Raw genomic sequence first — 20,973 nt, 5'->3', positions numbered from 1 at the left:
TGCCAGTTACAGTAAAAGCTTTTTTATCCAGCATGCTGGGGGAACGAGGGGTGCCGTAAGTGAAAAATTCTGGTTAAATAAGTGGTAGGGAGTTTGGGTGTGGGAGGAGGTGCAGGGCACAGGCTCTGGGAGCAAGTTTGAGTGCGAGAGGGGGCTCAAGGAAGGGGCACAGGAGCGGGTGCGGGGCATGGGCTCTGGGAAGGAGTTTGGGACAGGGGGTTGGGTACAGGAGGAGTTTTGGGGTGCCAAATCCAGGGGGCACTCACCTCGGGCAGCTCCCCGCAAGCAATGACCTGTCCAAGCTGCTCCTAGGCGGTGGCATGGCACGGCAGGCAGCTCTGCGTGCTGTCTCCATCCAAAGGCACGGCCCCCGCAGCTCCTATTGGCCGCAGTTCCCGGCCAGTGGGAGCTGTGGAGCCAGCGTTCAGGGCAGGATGGGGGCAGTACAGAGCTGCCTGCCGCACCTCCGCCTAGGAGCAGCCGGGACAGGTCGTCACTTGCAGAGAGCCAGGTAGGGAGCCTGCAGACCCTGCACCAACCAGATTATAAACCGGATTGTCTATGAAGATTTGACTAGCAGGGGATTAAAGATTATTAACCACACAGCCGTGCAGCACAGCAGTGGCACACTGGCCACAAACTCCCTGGGGACAGGCAGCAAAGAAGAGCGGGTGGCTGGAGCTGTCTTTGGAGAAGGGGTAGGGAGCCAGTGACGCTATGGGTGGGGCGTGAGCTGGGGCACAGAATGGGCAGAGAAAAGGGAGGGGCGGGCAAATGGGGCAGGGGGGAGGGAGATCACAGACATAGACGGGCCAAAGAGGCTGAGCAGAGGGAGGGAATGGGGATGAGATCCCGGAGGGAACAGGTGGGAGGTGATGGGGGAGAGGAGAAAGTAGAGCTGGGCATCTGGGAATTCACAGCAAGGTCTCCAGGGATGGAGGCTACATGACCCCCTTTGCCTGGATTGAGAGAAGGGCTCAGATTCTCAAAGCGATATATGCTCCTAATTCCCATGGACGTTAGGTGCCTAAAAGCCTTTGGGGTCTGGGCCAGCATGGCAGGGGTCACTCAGGGTCCGCGTCCATACTTACCCCCTCATCCACGGCCACTTCGTATTTCTCCAGGATGGCAAACTGCTCATGGATGGGCGGGATCTGCCCCTCTAGCTTCGGCAGCTCGTGCTGCAGGGTGTCCAGGAGCTGCAGGCTTTGGCCCAGTTCCTCCAGCGTCTGCGGAGGCCGGCTGACTCTGTGGGCCAGAGCGGGGAAGAGACCGAGTGAGACAGGACTGGGTCAAATGACGAGGGCTCTCTTGTGCCTGAGCTGGAAGACCTGGGCAGCCTGTTATGCCACACCCTCCGCAGTTGCTCCGCTCGGGGAAAGACGTTTGACACCCCGTGGCAGGACTGACACTGGGAGCCATTGAGGCCAGGGCCTAACCTGGTGGAACACTGGTCCTCTACATGGGCGCTAGCAAGGGGTCCGGTCCGAGCCATGGTGGGGGCCCTATTTAACTGCAAGGTTCTGCTCTGGGCAGGGGCCAGCTGACCACTCCACACGTAAGCTGACGAACTTCAGAACCACAGAAGGGGTGAGATCAGGCCCGGAGAGGAGATGTCTCTTGGGTTTTGCTATTTTCCCAGCTCTGTTACTCTCAAGTGCTTTAAGAGTAAAATCACTGTGGTTAAGAAGTTCCTCTGCTGAGCCCATGTTCCTCGCTTTCCTGCCACATTTCTCTCTGAAGGGGTTAAACTAGAAGCCCAGAATGCACCCTAGATGGGTCTTTGCAGGACGGGAGGGCTTGGGAGGTCTTGGCTGGACAACAGCATCCCATGTCCCAAGGAAGAGCATCAGACAGGGCCCTAGAATCCCAGAGCTGGAAACAGTGACTAGACTCTACCCAGACCCAGCTGGCATGGAAGCACATGGGACCCAGAGATGGTGACGGTACAGTGGGTAACTGGGCCAGTTTGTAACAGGAGAACTCGCATCGGTGGGGAGAAGGGAAGGCCAGAGAGGAACCTGCCCTGGGCTGTCTCTGCCCCAACCAGCTGGGGCGTGGGGTACAGGTAATGGGGCAGGAAGGAGGGGGCAACATGATCTCTGCCTGTCCAGGGAAGGCCTCACTTCTCAGCGTTCTCCTGGAGGTAGGTGTACAGCTCCTGCAGCCGGGTACTGGCCATCTCGTTCAGCAGGTTGGTGAGCTTGTTCTGCCACTCGTTGCAGTGCTGGACCACGGAGAACTTGAGGTGGGAGCAGTCGAGCAACACAAACTGGATGCTCAGCATCGTTTCCTCCTTCTGCACATTGTTGGCCACCTCCATGTACCTGCCATGCACATACCCAGACAACTGCTCAATGCAGAGCGGGAGGGCTGAGCTCTCCGGCGCAACGGAGGAGAATCCCAGGGGGACTCTCTGCATGGAGGTGACTAGTTGGGATTAGTTCATTCACTGGAGACACTTGAATTCACACAGAATGGATCAGAGGAGAGATCGTCAGACCGTTCTCACCAGAGCTGGAGGTGCCTTGTGGAAAACCAGTATGGCACTAGGGGGAGCTGTGTGGCAGGGAGCTCGCTCTCTCCTCGCAGTCAGTGCTGATGCCAGTGCCCCAGCATCACACTAGGGGGCGCTGTGCTGGAGGAAGCAGGTTGAATGGGCCCCTAGGGGGTGCTGTTCCCTCAGAGGCAGTGCTGAGGCCAGTGCCCCAGCATGGCACCCGGCGTCGCTGTGCTACAGGGAGCTCTCCTTGCAGCCCGGGCTGACACCAGTGCTCCAGCATGGCACTAGGGGGCACTGTGCTGCAGGGAGCAGTGGAGTTAACCCAGTAGCCGAGTTCTCCGTTTTCACCCAGTAGGGCCCCCAAACTCCTGCCTGGTGCTAGGAGATGCCATGCTGCTGGAGGTGCCGTTTGTTGTATGAGCCATGATACAGAGGCCGTGCACCCTCATGCTCATTAAAGACCACCTGGGCTTATTGGGAAATCAACAGCATTTGTAGCTCCCGAGTGAGCAGGGTGGAGCCAGGGCACAGGTTTGGGGGCGGGGGGACCATAATGAGGTTTACGGCTGCCATGTGGGGGTTCACCAGAACAGCTCCATGCCTAGCTGCAAACTGTCCAGGTCTCCTGATATGCCAAGGGTCCTCCTGTTTACAACCTAAAGCTTCCCGACTCCCGAATTAATGTCATCTCCCGCATGAAACAGCATCCATTGATGCCAAATTCAAAATTCAACTACATTACCCAGGATTGCATGCGTCAGCCACACATGCACCAGCATAGGCCGCAGAGCTATGGGCACCCGACCGTGGCCTGACCACTTTATGGCCAGGCCAAACCCGAGTGGAACTGCGGCCCTGTGCCAGGTCACAAGACCATTCACTCAAATTTGTCCTGGCTGCCATCACAAATCTCCATGAAATGACTCTGAAAATGTTGGTCAATATGCCTAGATGGCAGCATTTACTACTTCCAAGCCATCCCTAGCCCTTTGTGCTTTAACCCTCATGCCAGTCTGGTGTCCTAGCAACCTGATGATTCCCAGGGAAGGTGATGACCCATAATGCATCTGAACAATTGTGCAATGCTATCCCAATCCTTCCTGAACCCTGCAGTGACCAGTTGATGCCCTGATCAGAAATGATCACTAGTGTCATTCCTTAAATTTCTACCACTGGTATTATCCCTAACTCACAGGTGCCATCGTGTAATCTACGTGGCGTAACGATTGTAGTGTAATCTACTGAGTTCAGTTAAGCTTTAGATTAACCTGTCAACCAGGGCTAGATTCCAAAGGGGACACAACTGAATCTAGAGGAAATAGATTTAGTACATTTTATCAACGAGATTAGATTTAGATTTGATTAGAGATTCGTGGAATATAATCTCAACCAGCATCCGGATTCGATCCAATGTGGTAGAGAGAACATTTGGATGAAGAAAGCCTAACTGCAACCAAGAGCTGCCCCCTGGGACTCAGTGTGGGATACTGAAGTTGCCTCAGGCAAAAGAAGCATTTAATAAAGGAGCAGGGAATGTTTCATGGCGATGCAAAAGGAGCAGCCGCTATTAGGAAGGAGAAATTTTCTCCCTCCAAATGATTTGTTAATTGAAATGTTTTTATTTCTTTGCTCCTGACTCATCCAAGCGAGGCCAGCAGGTAGAGGACAGCTCCAGCCCGAGGGATCTTACTAAATCTTCCTGACTGTTCCATTAATTAATTCCCTGTCTACAGGTTACTGGAAACACGAGGCCAAACTTTATTAAACAAGGCAACCAAAAATGGCCCCAGAAGAGACAGATGAGGGGCAGAGGCAGAGAGGGGCACCCGGCTCCAGAGAACAGGCAGAGATGGGTGGGGAGGCAGCGTCCCTCCCACCGTTCTCTAGTTTCGGATCCAAATTTACCTCTGTCCTGCACTGAGCCTGAACGTTGTGTGTCAAACGCTGAGTCAGCACAGCACACAGGACGGGAAAACACTGCTTGTGCTAAAGAAATTAATCCTGCATCACTCCTCTGAGCAGCTGGTTTTCAAGTGTGCCTCGTTCTGGGTCTGTTCCACCTTCTGGCTCACAACTCGGCCATGCCAAGGTGGGGGGCACGGATCACGCTGAGGAATCTCTCTTCCTGGTGCTGCTATAAACGGCCCTCGAAAGGCTTTCGGGGCTTTAATGGTGAATTTTTCTATGCACTGTTGAAACACATTTGAGGAAGTGGAGAGCAGAAAGCCCATAAGCTGCCTTGTAAACGAAAGTATTCCACAGGCAAAAATGCAATTGGTTTAGGGAGTGGTTATACTGTAATAACAACCGACTCCAGGGCCCTGCTCACAGCACGGCTCTCTCCTGACCTGCTTACAGCACGATTCCATTGCTGGTCGTTTGTTATCTTCCTTCGGAGACTGAGGAAAGCAAACCAGAACTGCCAACCCACATACAGGCCTTAACTGCATGAGTGCCCTATCTCATGGCTGGAACCTCCATCCATCCTCATGCCTTCAGTGCTTTTCCTCCATCCCAAATCACTTTACAAAGGAGGGCAGCATCTTTATCCCCATTTTCCAGATGGGGAAACCGAGGCAGAGAGGTGACCTGACTTGCCTGAGAGCACCCAGAAGGCTAGTAACAGAGCTGGGAAAAGAACCCAGGTCTTGTGAGTCCCAGTCCGGTGCTCTATGCACAACAGAAGAAAGGCTTCCGAGCCCATTTACCAAGTCCCCTAAGCCAGCCACTTGTAGCTTACAGAGCCCTCAATGCGATGCCTGCAGGGAAGCTATAAAAAGGATCTGATTGTCTGTGTTTCTCTGACTCTTAAAATAAAATAATAAAATTGCTTGCGACATTTGCATGTAAACAGAATTTTGCTTTCTTAAGAATTCAGCTGCTCCTGCTGCTTCCTCTCCCAACTCCATCATTCACACAGAGCTGAAAGCTAGCCACCTCCAGGGAGGGGCACGGCACCGGTTTACCAGCACACACAGCGGTGTGCCATAACACTTTCCAACAGGAAGTGCAGGCAATACCTCTGCGGTTGAAGCAGCAGGGGAGATTTAGGGAGGCAGAATGGAACCGCTGGAGCTGGGATCCGGCCAGCACACTCAGGTTAATGCCCTAACTCTTGGGAAAGGTACCAGGAAATCTTTAATGACCACAAGCTGTCGGAGCTTTAGCTTTATATCTGAGCTGAAATCTCACCTCCCGCATGGCGTGTCCCTAGCACTATGCTGGGGGGGATTGGGGTCAGTGCTGATTTGTAGGGGAAAGGGCCACACTGCTCCCTGCAACACCGCACCCCTGGCACCTCACAGGGATCAGTGCTGTCTGTGGGGAGAGCGCCCCCTACCGACCCACCCACACTGCTCCCTGCAACACAGCACCCCTAGCACCTCACTTGGATCAGTGCTGTCTATGGGGAGAGCGCCCCCTACCGACCCACCCACACTGCTTGGCAGGACTCTTATTTTCCTTGGGATCTCACATTCAATAACAAACAGGCCAGGCCCGGTTTAGCTTGTGAACTCTGTCCATTTCAGAAGGGTAAGAGGGTGGATGGACTTCCCTGAATCTGAAGGGTCTTGGCCCTCATCATTACTGATACAAGAGACCCATCTGTTCAATGAAGGGCATGCAGGATTCGAGCATCCATGGACACAGGTCCTCCCTTACCGAGCAGTGTCCGCATCAAAGGAAGACACGAGTGGATTGAGGTGCCGGTAGCGATTAATGAAGGAGTCCTTGTTGACCTCCCAGATCTCCCGGTACACATCCCAGGTCTTCAGGTATGCCTGGAGGTGCATGGCGTTTGCTTGCATGCCACCACTGATCAGTGCCTGGATTTTCTTGATATCTTCATCACTTTCTGGAGTGCAGAGGGAGGACAAACAGAATGGTGATCAGCTGTTTCAATGCCCAAACAGCCAGTCCTAGTCAATCAGAACCCCTTGCTTCTCTTCCATGCTGGTTTTGCAAAGCCTCACCAGTCCCCTGGGAAATATTGTCCCTATGTTAGAAGGGGAGGAAACTGAGGCACAGAAAGGGGAAATGACTTCTAGGGGGTTGGGTGTACACAGGCAGGAACTCGTTCCATGACAGATGTAGGCTATATTCAGGCAATGTCTGCCTAGACTCAACATGCAACTCTCAGTAGCTGCTAAGCCAGCTACCAAGTCCCACAAAGAGAAATAAATAAAAATAAAGCGTTAGTGGCAAGGAAACTGAGCTAAGGGGGAATGAGAGCTGAATATCAGGCTGGGGAATTGTTTCCTCCAGGGTTAGGGTGGGAGAAAGGATCCAGCCAAGTTACCTCAGCTGGTTCGTTGTGGTCTGAACACAGAGGGTATCACTACACCGAGTTTTCAAACCCACAGCGGCAAGTCTCAGAGCCCGGGTCTACCCAGGAAGTGCCTGAACACAGGGCTTCAAGGAACAAGACAGTGTGGATGCACAACTCGGCAAGGCAGCTGCAGACTCCTTTAGACTGAGCTGCAGGTCCCCCACAGGGAGCATGCGAGTGCAGGGAAGGTCTCCTTACCCACGAGGACTGAGATGGGATCGCGGAGGAATCTCCGTTTGGTCAGGATCTCCGGCAGGTGGCGGAAGACAGAGATGCTGGTGATGAGGTGGCTGCTGATGTCATTGACCATATTCGCGAGCTGGGCCAGAGTTGGGGAAAACTCCACCTGGAAATACAAAACAGCGGGTCCAGTAGAGAGAGGAACCCAACCCAGAAGAGAGGCAACAACTGCTCAGTGAACCCAAACCGATCCACAGGGTGAGCGCTGGAAAATCTATTCCATTCCCACATCTGCAAAAGCCCTTGCAGTGGCAGGCTGCAAGATACTGGACCTGAAAATCCCACCATTCCGATTTCCATCTTGCTACCCCCTTCCTCACCTCACTCCCACACACAATAGCTGGAGGTTACAGGCCAAATCCCCCAGTCCAACAGTTACGCTTGGGGCAAGACCAGGGCAAAGGTGGCTTAAAGCCACCTTTATGGGTCTCTCACTCCTGGGGCTGATCTGCACTGGCTCGTATTTCCAGCAGAAGACTCAACAAACCCACAGTAGTGGTCAAAGGCACCACGGGCCCGGGCTGTCAGCCAGGAAGAGCTAGGACAGGCCACAGGGATGATCGGGCCATGCTCCCTTGTCCTCTGTCCAGCCCCCATGCAGCAGAAGCCCTTCTGCAGCTGCTTGGTGCTGCTCTGGCATTAAGATCAGCTTACCCGGCCTCTTAGGGTCTGTCTACACTGCAGTGGAGAGGTTTGACTGCAGCATGTGTAGACATACCCGAGCTAGCTTTGATCATTCTAGCTAGCTCTGGTAACAACAGCAGTGAAGCTACAACATCACAGGCAGCTGTCACTGTGGATTTACCCAAGGTCCTGGGGGGGTGGGATTAGCCCACGCAGCTGCCCGTTGAAGGAGAAAGAAAAGCAAGAAGGTAATCAGACAGCCGTGATTTTAAGGTCAAATATCTTGCCCTGGACAAGGCTTGAAGTGAATGTGTTATCCTGGCACGACTGAGCAGCTGGGAATCCCAGCCTCCCAGCATTCATTTCTGACCCTGATGGCAAGCGTAATATTGGCTTTTAACTCTCTCCCCGGCCCTGGGTTGAGCTGTGCTTTGGCGGGGACACTAATTCAGGACTGAACACAGCAAGCCCCAGACCTAGAACCATTTTCAATTCCTGCCTTAACCCCTCCCCGACATGCTGCTAATTCCTGGCTGGGACCTTGGGACAGGGCTCAGCTGGGCATCTGAGGGCTGCAGTGGATTGGAAGCTGTAGTGGAAGGGCTCACCTGTGCAGATGGTGCCGGGTAGTTGTCCTGCAGGATCACCTTGACCCTGAACAGAGGGTTAGGTGTGGTCTTGCCATCTCCATTGATGGCCTTGGAAAGTTCCAGTAGGGACCATTTGACATTGAGCCTGAAGGCCTCTTCCATCATTCTGTTCATCTTGATGGTGTAGGCCACCCAGTATTGCTGCACCTAAGGGGAGAGACGAGCCAGCTGAAGGCAGCGTAGACAAGGAGGAGCCACCAGAGTGAGGGGCAGCCAGGGTAAAAGACAGTGAATGCTGCAGAACTGTGCTCCTGGCTCTGGCCACTGGCCCTTCTGGCTGCAAAGGTGACATTCGCTAAGTGACCCAAGTAGCACCTCGGTCTGTCCAGATTTAACTGTTTCACTGCCACTCATTTGGATAGAAGCAACCAGGGAATGTCCTACTCTGTTGTCGGAGGTAGTGCAAGATGCTGGGGCACTAGGGCTGGGTAAAATAGAGCAGCTAGATGCTGGCACGATTTGCTGGGGGAAACTCAACCTCCTCCTCCCTAATCTAATGTCACATCACGCCATGCCCAGAGGGGCCATATGCCCACAACTTGCTGCAGAAAGAAACTGAGGGCCACAAAATTTAAGCCCTAAGGGCCTGCTGTATATCACAGACCATTACATTTCATCCAGTGCCCTTATACCGAGTTAGACTAAAGTAGCTCAGTCTTCGTGAAACTAAACTGTTGGGCCCTACAGGGAGAAAATGGATAAGACCGATGAGCCAGCCATTTTCCAAAGCCCCTGCGACAACCGAGAACTGACTACATGAGGCATGCCCAGATGATCTCAGCAGGCAATCCGTGCCCCATCCTGCCGAGGATGCTAAAAATGCCAAGGTCCTTGCCAATCTGACCTGGGGGGCGAGAGGAGGGGGGAATTCCTTCCTGACCCCAAATCTGGTGATTGGTGGGGCACTGAGCAGGTGAGTTAAACCCACCAGCCAGGCAGCTAGAGAGAGGATTCTCTGGACCACCACAGAGCACTGGACCTGTGTCCCATCACTGGCTGTGGCTGAGCTCTGACGCTTCAGAGGAAGGCAGAAAAAGAACCCAGAATATCTCTATGACCTGGGCCCTGACCCTTCAGTGCTGCTGGGGAGGCGATGGTGCGGGAGGGAGGTAAGTGAATGGAGTCAGGTAGGTGGGTGGGCAGGGACAGCTGTTGGAGAAGAGGGAGAAGTTGCTGATGGCAGAAGAAGGTCTCTGAGAACACAGGTCCTTACACACAGGTCTCCGGACAGAATCAAAACCAAGCACTGCATGCTGGGACCTGCATCCAGAGGCAGACAGAGCACGGCGGGCTGGCAGCTGCCTGGCCCGGGCCTGGCCTTACCTCGGCGCTATCGTGTTTGAAGACTTCATAGGTTTGCCACATGACGCTGGTGACCTCCTCGTGGATATCCATCAGCTTCTGCTGCACCCAGGCACGGTGCTCCTTCTGGTCCTCCTCAAACTCCAAGTCGTTGTAGACCCGCTTGCCGGTGATCCGCACCAGCAGTGCCTCGCTGATCTGCTGGGCACTGCGAGCGATGGCCAGGGTGGCTGCCTTGTATTCGTTCACAATGGTCTGCACCTGAGGGCCATTGGCCGCAAGGCAGGCTTAGGGCAGGGAGCTCTCTGATCAGGCACCTTAGGGCCCCAGGGTTTGACCGAGGTGAAACTGACCAGCTACGGCTCCACCTGGGCGAGGCAGGGATGAGGCTGAGGGGTGGGAGGCTCTCCCTTTGATCCCCACCTGGATCCTGGGGGCAGAGAGGGTTCCCTGTCTCTACGTCTTCCTCACTCCCTAACCGTGGGGTGTCGTCTGCCAGGCTGGGTTCTCTGCTCCCTACCTCCAGAGATGCGTATTAAGCAGAGAACACCTATGTTCGGAGTTTCTCCCGCTACACCTAAACCTAGGCAGACTGAGCAGAGTACAGATCAATGGGATGCCGGCAGCTGGAGACCCCTTAACCATCTGCTAATTGAGATCTCTGTGGAGGAAGGATGGAGCCTTGGGGCCAGCTAGTTGGGTGTGGGGGCCACGGAGATCAGAGGAAAGCTCACCTTGCTCGCGTGCAGTCGACACTCACTGATGAAGGCAGCGCTGGCCCCTTTCAGCGACCAGTGCAGTTTCTTCAAGCCGGGCTGGATCTTCCTGTCCAGGTATCGGATCCGTTCCTTGAACAAGGCCCTCTCCTCTGGGGACAGCATAGCAATGATCCTAAGAGGGCACAGAGGGCGAAACGAGTAAGGCTTCCAGCCCCATCAGCAATTCAGATCTATGTAGTGCATTCCTCCCACCAACCCACAGAATGGGCCTGTCTCCAGACAAGTCAACGGTGAGTCCCCAAAAAGGATACAAGGCTGGGAAAAACAGGTCGACAAAGCAAGGCACAGAGTCGTGGCCATGCTCAGTCTGTAAAAGAGATGGCTGTGGCACATGGTGGTGTGATCAGTCTGGCTCCATGGATCGGGCCCTTGATAGGTACGTGCAGCAGTGCGTTTTCAGGAACCGACCATTGGACTTGGATTCAGGAGACCGGGGTTATATTTCCAGCTCTACTGCTGGCTGCTGGGTGACCTTGGGCAAGTCACTTCCCCTCCCCAGGCCTCTGTTTCCCCATCTGTAAAATGGGACTGACCTCCTTTGTAAAGCACTTTGAGAGGTACTGATGAAAAGAGCTAGGGATTAATATTACTACAGATCTGCTGAAAGAATGGTCCAAAGGGGGCCGTCACTCTCCTCAGTCACTAGGGACAGGCCAAGAAGTTACAAGCTCAAAAGATGCAGCTGGCACGGTCTGGGAGGTGCTTGGAAAGACAGATCGGGCCAGGCTGAGACCAGACCCCAGTCTGACCAGGACAGTTTGGAAGGGGTGGAATTCCGCCCCTGTCCCAGCCCGGGAGGATGCAGCTCACCCAGTTACATCTGTTCCAACCCAGCTGAGTTCTGAGTGCCACAAGCCAGCATGACACAAACACTCCCTCTTTGGTCATGTTAAAAATACACTTGCCAAAACGAACCTGTTTCAAGCAACACTTTCTCTTCAGAAAAACACCCCCACGTCACACTTTTAAAAATACCGGAACAAAGCAAAGAGAAACCCTCCCCCACCCCCACCAGTTTAGTCATGAGACAGCTCACTCATTCCCTAGCATTTCTTCAACTGATGGTGGTACCAGACCGGTAGTAGTGACTCACTGTGCGTCCCCCACGCAACTTCCCCCCAAAACACACACACACTCCCCCAACCGATGGGCCTCGGCTCTTCTCTGGAGGGACCTGCTCTCTCAGGGAGAGGGAGTTCTGGTTGCCAACACAGGGGCCAATCAGCGTCAATTATCCGAGTGGGTTTTGTGATGGGGACATCTGTTCTGCTAAGAACTGGATTCAGATCCCATCCCCCTACAATTCATTTACACGGGAACCCCCAAATGGGCCACACACGGAAATGACTTTCAGTCACTGCTGAAATATAGAGACTAGAGGGTCATACACTTGACTGCTTAAGTGGGCCGAGCTATCCACCTAGCTGGGCCCTGATCCCCACTGTGGCTGGGCCCTTTGAACAGATATTAGAGGAAATCAGGCTTCTCTGGTTTTCCAATTCTCACCAAAACCAGCAAAATTCTGAACAGAGCTGGGGGCTGGCTGGAGCTGTGGGGACGAGAAGGCTGCCAGCACAGAGGGGCGAGGGGCCTGGTTGAGGAAGGGCTAGCCGGAGCGGGGTGAACAGCCCACTAACCCTCACCCTGAGGTCCCTGCCTCATTCCTGTTTCCAGAATGACACTGCTCCCCTCCCCAGGCCTCTGTGAGGTCACCGCCTCACCTTTGTATCCTGAGTAACCAAATGGGGATTTGAGTGAAATCTGATTTTCCCCCAAATCAATGGGGTCCGGCTCACTGATGCCTAGAACAACAGGTAGGCGACAGGCTCTGTGTCCCACTCCCAATCGTCTGCAGATACATACATGATGCCATACAGAGCTTAGGCCCTGTGTAGGAAAGCTAAGAAGGATCCGACTTGGAGCCTGCTGAGAACCAGCAGTGGAGGGGCAGGGATGGCAAACCTGTTATAATCCCGGACAACCAGGAGCAGATTCTCACGGAGGTTTCGCAGATCCTCCTTCCTGTCGTAAACTTCCACCACGTAGTGGGGTATCTCAAAGAGCAGCCTCTCCCAGTAATGGATTTCCTCAAATAATTTCAGCAAGTCCCTGCAAAAGGAAGCACAGGAAAGCCAGCTGTTGTGAAAGGCCTGTCTCACCCAGCACCAGCCTGCAGCAGCCCCGGAGAAGAGAGTGGCAGGCCGGTCCCGCTTACTTGTCAAAATTAATGTCCAGCATGCCACTCTTCTCAGTGCTGAGGATGAGGAGGGGGGTGTCCAGGCGTTTCAGGCTGTCTTTGTCCAGGGTCTGCGTCCACTCCTGGAAGGTCTTCCTCTCAATCTCGTCCATGGCCTGGACAAGCAGCTGATAGGCCTGAAAGCTCTCTTCCCCAGTCCCAATGTGGGGCATGAAGTGGGCATTGGAAAGACACTGAAAGGCAGACGGAGAACTCCAGCCAGTGTTTTTACTTCCACTGGGGAGGAACTGGGGGGAGCACATTTTGCATAGGAGGGACAGAGGACATTAGCTAGGAAGAGGGTTAATGGGGGCAGGTACTGCACTTCAATCCTGACTAGCAGCCTTACTCCTCCCCCGTGCTATTCCAGTCCTGAAATCCACTCAGCTCTGCTGATGTCCCTCATTCCTGACACACAGTGGCCCCCACTTCCCTGCTATTGCAACTCTGGACAACACACACAGACATAAACACCTACCTCTGCTGATGCCCCTCAGTCCCCACTCACAGCCCCTTGCTGTCCCAGCCCTGCACTCCCCAAACACGGCTAGGTCATTAGCTGACTGCTTGGTGAACAAGTGAAATCCAAAGATAAAATTCTCACTGGACATTCAGCTCTTTCAGACCAGCGCGATAAAGAAACCAATGCACGCACAGATGGAGCCGCTCATTCATGCAATAAAACAAACGTTAGGGCAACCAAAAGCAATTGACGAGTGAGTGGCAGGGCTGAGTCAGAGCTGCGCTGGAGGTGCCCTCTTTCAGAGAAGATGCAAAATGAGAGTTGTGACCCTGGAGTTCTCCCTACTCAAGCTCCCTGCCCACCCCCTCTCGCCCTGCTTGTTCCCCTCTTCCTCATTGGACTCTCAAGGTGTAACAGAAAAAACTGAGGAAGGTGGAGGCTGCATGACCCCTATATAACTACAGCCCCAATTAGGATGCCCCAAGAAAGTGTTCTTGAGGCCCCAGCCATCTCTACTCGCTAGGGCGTTCCAACGCTGTGCAGAGCCCAGCACAGAAGCGGGAATATGTAGAGGGCACTGGGTAGAAAAGTGATGTCCTGGCCAAATGCCAACCTGGGTGACTCCTCCTGTAATTTCAGCCGGCCAAGGGCTTCTCCTTTGTGTCCTATTTTAAACTGCTGAGCAGCAATACTGTTAAACAACAGAGGCAGCTGCATTTCAGTGCTGGGTTAGCTACCCCTGTGCAACACTGGTGTGTGGCTGGCAAACTCCTACAATGCTCCACCCCAAGGGAAACTGCCTTTCCATGGTGTGTTAAGCGATCATTGCAAGTCTATAGCTTGTAAAGTGCTTTGAGATCCTTCAGGATGAGAAATAGGAGCAGGAGGTATTTCTACAATCAGTTCCTGCGTACCAACAAGAGCTATGTTCTGGGGCTGGCACAGCCCATGATTGTATGACTAACACCTAATGCAGGGCAGAGAGACATGAGCCATGAGGTGTTTGCCAGACAGAAGAGAGGTGAGCCCCAGAATGCCGAGCCCTGGGCTGGGCAGGTTGGAAAGGCAGAGGTGATTTTCAGACCTAGATTTGGCAGTTTCAAGTCTGCACATACTGGAAGTTTTGTGATTGATGCTGGAAATGCTGTTTTGTTGTTACACAACGTATAATTAAACCTGTCAAAGGAACTCACTGTCAGAGAACGTTATTAAGGCAAATAGTCAAAAACACATGAGCTAGTTAGATGAATAAAAACAACATCAGCTACGACAATTGCTTGGGCAGAAATTCCATGTCTTCAAGATACAGAGAGGAAGGGGGTCCCCAGCTGAGCGTCAGGATGGCTTCAAACCTACATGTGTCCGCACACACACGCACTCCCCCAAGCAACACAGGATAGTGCTGGCCTGAAACAGGGTGGCATGTTACTCCTGGAAGCAGTAGGTGTTGGCCTCTGTCGGAGACAGGGATATCCAACGAGATGAACCATTTGTCTGGATCAGTGCTGTGTGAAGACAGGGATACCATACTACATGGACCAGTGATCTGACCCGATGCATCAGGAAGGCAGGGCTACTGGGCGAGATGGGTACATTGGTCTAACCAGTGCCCAGTAGTCAGCTGGGTTGTCAGTCCTGCCCTCTCTCTCTGACAGGCAGACTTTGGGGTGAAGGAGCTTTCTTATGTCTCTCCAAGAGCCACCTCTGCAGCTGATTATGGGGCAGTGCTAACAGGCCCCCCAAGGAGAGCTCCGTCCCATTCGACAGAGACAGAAAGGGCCCCTGACATGGCGGCATGAATCAGGGAGAGATGGACGCTGGAACAGGGTCTTGCCATGGATGTGGGATACTCACCTTTAGGGGTCTGTCAATGCGGCGACGCAGAGCCCGCAGCCAGTGCGCCAGGCCCGAATAATGGCACATGTGTGCTGGCAGGAATGGCAGCTTCTTGCTCAGCTCTTTGTTGACCAGGGCGAGCTCTCTGTTGAACAGCATGTAGACATCCACGGCTTTCTTGTCAAAGGTGCGCTTGATGGCCTAGGGGAGGAAAGAGCCCAGCTGAGCCCATGCAGTGCAGCAGCTGCACCAACAACCCACTGCCCATCCAGGGGCTGGTCCCCCCACTTCATCAGGGGGATGCATTCGTTGACATAACCTGGAGGCTGTCAACACCCCCGTACTGCCCAGCTAACCAGTCTGTGAGCTGTGGGAGGGCTGCTCCCAACAAGCCAGTCTAGGAGTGTGCACCCCCTGACTGCCATGTCTGAGAACTGCCCCCACTCAGAACTACCTGGTCCAGAAGCTGTTCCCCACTGACACCCCAATCTTGGAGCTGCCTCTTGCTCCCCCATTCCAGGAACTTCCAAACTTCCTAGCTATCCAGTAAATAGCTGGCTAGGAGTTTGGTATCCGTGTCTGGAAAGGTTAATGGTCTTCGGGACACACTGCTCTGACAGGATCCTGCCCCGCTGCCCTGGCACCAGCCCCTTACCTCTCGTGTGGACAGGTGATGGAAGATGTCCTGGATCTCCACGCCACGCTCCACATCCCTCACAGTCTCGAAGGCTGAGATGATCAGGTTTTGGGTCATCACCTCCAGGTCTTTGACACCAGAGCGGAAACTGTGTCACAGGGCGGTGGGGATTTGCAGTGAGACGGGAAAAGGTGTTGTAGGACAGCAAACAGAGGCACAAACTCGCCACCACCTTGCTGGGACAACACTACTGGCAAAGAGCAGGGAGCCCCAATTGGCCAGGACTTAGTGACAGCTCTTGTATCCTCCACACACACCCCTCAACAGCCATGTCTCCACATTTCCAACCGTGCCTACCACTCACACAGTCTCCCCTTTTCCTGGAAGCTGACAGCAGGGAACAAGAGGGACAGTCAACCCCCTGCAACATACCACCCCCACCCAGGAGCTGACTACCTCTCCACTCTCATTCACCATCCCATGCTCTGTGACAGCAGATCCATCTGTAACCTCCTGCCCTCTCTACCTGACAATACGGAGGGAGTGCCTCTGTGACACAGAGCTGATTGCACAGCCCCTTTCTTCCACTGCTGGCCACGGGGGTAGGAAATGGGGCCAATCCGTCACTGCCAGCTCAGGTCCCTGCCAATGCTCGTAGTCCAGGCCTGAACCATGCAGCTGGCACCATCGTTAGCAGTCTCAGCAGAGGAAGGGAGCACATTGGGCTGACACCCATGCCCACTGTGAGAGCTGTCAACGGGGGAAGACTCTGCCACCAGGCCCTGCGAGCAGAGGGCCCTTCTCACCGGTTAAAATCCTCATGCCAGAATGTGTTCTTCACGTCCAGGATCCCACCCTTCATGTTCCGCAGGGTGTGCAGGTGCTTCTGAAAGGTCTCCTCTATCTCCAGCAGGTTCCGGGTCATCTGGGGACCCCGTTGCCCAAAGAAACAGGGCAGTGGGGTCTGCTTCCCATCCTCCCAGCGGGCAAAGTGCTGCTGGCAGTCGCAAACCTAGTGGCAAGTGCACCGCAGCATTATTGGATTTGTCTTCCCATTGCTCTGCATGAATCCCACCCTCACCCCCATTGACCTGCTGCCTCAGCGGACACATTTCTAGGCTGTGGGAGCACTTAGTGGCTGCTGGGAGATGTAGTTCAACCCCATCCCATCTTGGCAGGGCAGCCACCCACCCTGAGGTAGTTATTGTTATCTGTATAATAAGACCCCAGGGCTGTCACCCGTCTGTGTGTTGAATCAGTGAGGAGGAATGCAAACACCTACAAGCATGCTTGGGGGCTCTTTCTGGTCAGAATATTGCCAGGTTCAGTCATCACTGGGTTTTGCCATCTGTTACCGCCCAATTTTTAAGGTCCCAGCTATTCTGACTTTACGAATTACACCCACGCAAAGCAAGGCATGTATCTACGCCATTCCAAGAGTCCGTGGTATCAGAGGTAACTCAATCAAACATCTGTCAGGGAAGGTCTAGTTATTACGTACTCCCGCCTTGAGTGCAGGGGACCGGACTAGAGGACCTCTCCAGGTCCCTTCCAGTCCTACGATTCTATGATTCAACCACCATCCTTACTTTACAGCTGATTTGCATGCAACAATTTAAATGGCTGTATGAGACACATGTTGGATTACTTGGCCCAACTGCCACACCCATGTGACAGCACGGGCTTTCAACTACTCATTTACTGGTCCTGTCCTAGCACCTAGGAGCTCCAGGCACGTCCTAGGACCCCATTGTGCTTAGGTGCTGTGCAGCCACAGAACAAAAAAAGTCCCTGTCCCAAAGATCTTACAGTGTAAAGTCACAGGCCTGGTCTTCTCTAGGAAATGAGGTCAATAGGTCACTCAGAGGTGTGAAAAACCACACCTCAGAGCACCGGAATTAAACCGACCTAAGCCCAGTATAGACAGAAGTCTCCCTTCAACCTAGCTACCAGCTCTCAGTGTGGGGGAGTGCCTGCACCCACTGGAGAACCCCTCCCATCAGCGTAGGTAGCACTGCTGCAGAGTTTGAAGTGTAGACAACGACACAGCTGACCTGGGGCTACCTGCACCCCAGCAGCCTGGGTCTGCAGAACAGTGCCGGAGCCCTGACTGCATGCAGGGCAGCATGGCATGATGTGATGACATTGCATGCGTAGCGGGGAAGGAGCGTCTGCCAGTTCTCCACACATCGCCGCCAGAATGGGGCACTATAACGAAATCTACCTGGAGCGGCAGGGACGATCAGACACTCTGAAAACTCCTGCTGATGCAGAAGGTTGTGTTCCCACCACCACTCAGGGCTGTCTACCCCCTTGGTGGGGCTCCCCACTGTCACATAGGGCTGTGTACCACCCGCGCAGCTCCCCATAGCACATTGGGCTGAACGCTATTGTGCTTTCAGTGTGGGGAGTGTTTGATGCCAGGCACTGAGCTGTTAACGATCACTACACAGCACCTGCTACTTGTCTCGGGCACTGTACAAAACACTGAGCACCAAACTGCTCTGTCATGGAAACAGATGGATTTGTCCTGGTGCACCAGACAGCAGCCGTTGGCTCGAAGTAAATGAACACCAATAATTGTGAGACTGAGATGCAGCCTCCTCTCACAACGATGCCAGGATGCCAATGTTGCAGTAAGAGTATCATCCCGCAGGGCAACGCCAGGCCATGTCCTAGCCCTGTCACTGCAAAGGGGGAATCACGTGCCACTTCCACGTACCTCCAGGAGGTCTTTGCAGCGCTGAACAAAGGCATCCACTTGGGCAAAGATGCTAGTCTGGTCCAGGACCCAGCCTTTCCCGGAGAGCCTGTTAGAAGTGCGAAAGGAGAAAATGTTTGTCGTGCCCAATGGCCGTCTCAGAGGCGGGCACCGAGATGGGGAGTAGACTCTCCTAGGTGGGCATGTTAGCTCCGTTGCTTCGCAGAGTCAGCCGCATGTTTATCATCCAGGCCTTGCAGAAAAGGCAGAGCATCGCTCTGGGGACAGAAGACAGTGCCCTGCTGGCACAAGGGATAGGAACGCCACCCTGAGTTTCCTTGCTCACAGACCTCAGGTTCTGGGGTCTCGGACATGAAGCCCAGGGCAGGATTTCGCAAATGCATGTTATTTGAATTGAGAATCAGCCCCCAAAGGGCACATCAAGCCTGCAGACCCTCTCTCTGCTCCCAAGAGAGCCCCAGGAAAGACTGGAAGAGCTCACAGCCTTTGAGATGCCCCAGAATCTCTTCCCACTGATGGGGAAGACAGGGCTGTATGAAGACATGGGGGGGATTATCCTATCCAGGAGCTCTGGGGAGATCACAGACCCTGAGAGCAAAGCTCAAGTACATAATCCCCACTCAGCTGTATTTGCCTGGCTTGCCCGTTAATGTCTTTGTCCCATAAAATATTGATCCAGCTCTACAAATCTGAATCTGAAGCAGACAAGTAACACTTAGACTTAATTGTCAAGGACCAGGCACCCACTTAAACCTGACATCCCTAATCATAATGATAGATTATGGTTTTTACAGCTCAGGAGAATCAGGGAAGGGAATCAGGCTGGAGCCAGGCAGAAGGGACTGACTGGTTTAGGGGCCTGGGACACAAGGCCTTTCCCATCCGGCTCACTAGTTCCACTCATTCCCATCTCCCAGCCACCAAGCGTGTTCCAGTTTGTCCCTATGGGCTGGATGTCTCTGGCCCACCGTTTGGCAGTCTGGGCAAAGGTACCAAGAACTGAACAGGGCACACAGACCAAACTCCTTCCTCCTCCCCAGAGGGGTCTTACAGCAGGGCTAAAGCAGGGAGGGGGAAGACCATCCTGCCAATACCCAGGTCATCCCCATTTTGGGGCTATACAGAGGAGTAGCTAATCTGGGCTCTTTCACCAGCTGATGCAATCCCTTTACATCCTCCCGCTGGTTCTGCAGGGCACAGACGTTGAGCTGTCCCACTGCCCACCTGTTGTGCATCTGAGCTGCATACAGGTAACAATCCTTCCATGCGTTCATACACGAGATACAGTCGTGGAGAGACTGTCTGCTGGATACCACGTAACCCTCAAAAATCCGGTCCAGGGAAATGTCTTGGCAACACATCTGGATAATTTTACTGCTCATCTAAGGAGAAATGACTCAAGGGTCAGCACAGCTCTGCCTTGGCCTCTTAAAGTAAACAAAGACTGTTCCTGGGCAACAATTCTTAGCAATAAAGAGTCTAGCTCTCCATGAAGTTCAATGGCAACACATATCAGAATGATAGGAAAAAATTATTTTGGGCAGAGGATAATTAACCTGAGGAACTCGCTGCCACCAGACATAACTGAGGCAGAGAGCTTGGTAAAGTTCAAGGCCAGAATAGTCCCTCAGTGGGCTTTATCGCATCCCAGCTCTAACCAAGTAGACCCCACTCTCCTCCCAGAGATGGAAATAGAACCCAGGAGTCCTGACTCCCAGTCCACTGATCTAACCACTAAACCCAACTCCCCTCCCAGAGCCAGGGAGAAAACCCAGGAGTCCTGGCTCCTCGCCCCTCCCCCACTCTAACCACTAGACTCCACTCCCCTGCCACAGCCAGAGATAGAACCCAGGAGTCCTGGCTCCCAGCCCCCCCTTGCTCTAACCCACTAGCCCCCCACCTTTCGGAAGAGGACTGTGATTCTCTCTCTGGTATTGTACTATGGGGAGTTGACCCATATGATGCGGACCAGGCTGATGAGGTGGGGAAGCTTGTCAGGGATGTCTTTGGGCCGCAGTGTGGACAGCTCCTAGAACGGCTCTTTCAGGATGGAAAGGAATCGGAGGTTCGATTGCGCTTGCTCAGACCCATCCTGCAAAGCAATCACCAGGGGGAGAGAAGAAACTCAGACCCCAAAGTGAAAATCCAAGGGCTCATCTCATCCGGGTTTCTAGCAGGCAGTCTAATCCTGAGGAACAAGGTGACTCAGAGTCCATTAGGCTCCGAGTGAAAGCAGGACGCTCGGCCTGCAGGGCTCCAAGGCCCAGGTTAGACTCATAAGGCTTTTTCGGTTCCTGCACCAAAGTAAAACTGCATTCCCTCACCGGGAATGCTCGAGGGGCATCGGCTGAGCCCCAGACTGGAACAGTAGCAGTGCATATATAGATTGGGGTTACTGTAGGGATCCCCTCCCTTTCATGACCCCTGGAAGCCAACATTCGGCACAAGTTTTTACAACAGGGTGGCCAAAGGGGGACCCACTTCTCCCAGGGCTCGCTGCTCAGCCTTGCCCTGTCTCCACCCCTACCTGTATCTGTCTGGCAAGCCTTTGGAAGGGTGCCACGTAGGAGGATTTGGAGAGCACTAGGATGGACTCGATGTGCGTCACTCCCTGCCTGCAGAGCTGTTTGCTGATCTCAGACAGGTCGGTG

General features: G+C 53.7%; 1 protein-coding gene across 3 annotated transcripts in view; it reads right to left on the bottom strand.

Moving 5' to 3' along the window:
• Positions 1 to 20,683, bottom strand: part of DNAH2 (dynein axonemal heavy chain 2) — a 73,777-nt gene extending 53,094 nt beyond the window's left edge. Inside the window, exons 1-15 of one of the 3 annotated variants that reach the window (XM_038386057.2) lie at positions 20,223 to 20,683; positions 19,547 to 19,704; positions 18,323 to 18,410; positions 16,407 to 16,612; positions 15,619 to 15,748; positions 14,982 to 15,164; positions 12,644 to 12,858; positions 12,391 to 12,537; positions 10,384 to 10,540; positions 9,671 to 9,910; positions 8,306 to 8,494; positions 7,032 to 7,179; positions 6,167 to 6,359; positions 2,127 to 2,327; positions 1,092 to 1,248 (exon numbers count right to left, since the gene is read on the bottom strand). In XM_038386057.2, coding sequence (XP_038241985.1) covers positions 1,092 to 1,248; positions 2,127 to 2,327; positions 6,167 to 6,359; positions 7,032 to 7,179; positions 8,306 to 8,494; positions 9,671 to 9,910; positions 10,384 to 10,540; positions 12,391 to 12,537; positions 12,644 to 12,858; positions 14,982 to 15,164; positions 15,619 to 15,748; positions 16,407 to 16,612; positions 18,323 to 18,410; positions 19,547 to 19,704 — 2,412 coding nt within the window. In that variant the 5' untranslated portion in view covers positions 20,223 to 20,683. Of the gene's footprint in view, positions 1 to 1,091; positions 1,249 to 2,126; positions 2,328 to 6,166; positions 6,360 to 7,031; positions 7,180 to 8,305; positions 8,495 to 9,670; positions 9,911 to 10,383; positions 10,541 to 12,390; positions 12,538 to 12,643; positions 12,859 to 14,981; positions 15,165 to 15,618; positions 15,749 to 16,406; positions 16,613 to 18,322; positions 18,411 to 19,546; positions 19,705 to 20,222 lie in introns of those variants that run through there. The other 2 variants (XM_043503616.1, XM_043503617.1) reach the window with 2 other exon arrangements.
• Between the last annotated feature and the right edge of the window lie 290 nt (positions 20,684 to 20,973).

The sequence above is a fragment of the Dermochelys coriacea genome, chromosome 28, assembly GCF_009764565.3.
Source record: "Dermochelys coriacea isolate rDerCor1 chromosome 28, rDerCor1.pri.v4, whole genome shotgun sequence".
Classification (NCBI taxonomy): domain Eukaryota; kingdom Metazoa; phylum Chordata; order Testudines; family Dermochelyidae; genus Dermochelys; species Dermochelys coriacea.
The sequence above is the reverse complement of the archived record's forward strand: the minus strand, read 5'-3'. Positions and strand labels throughout refer to the sequence as shown.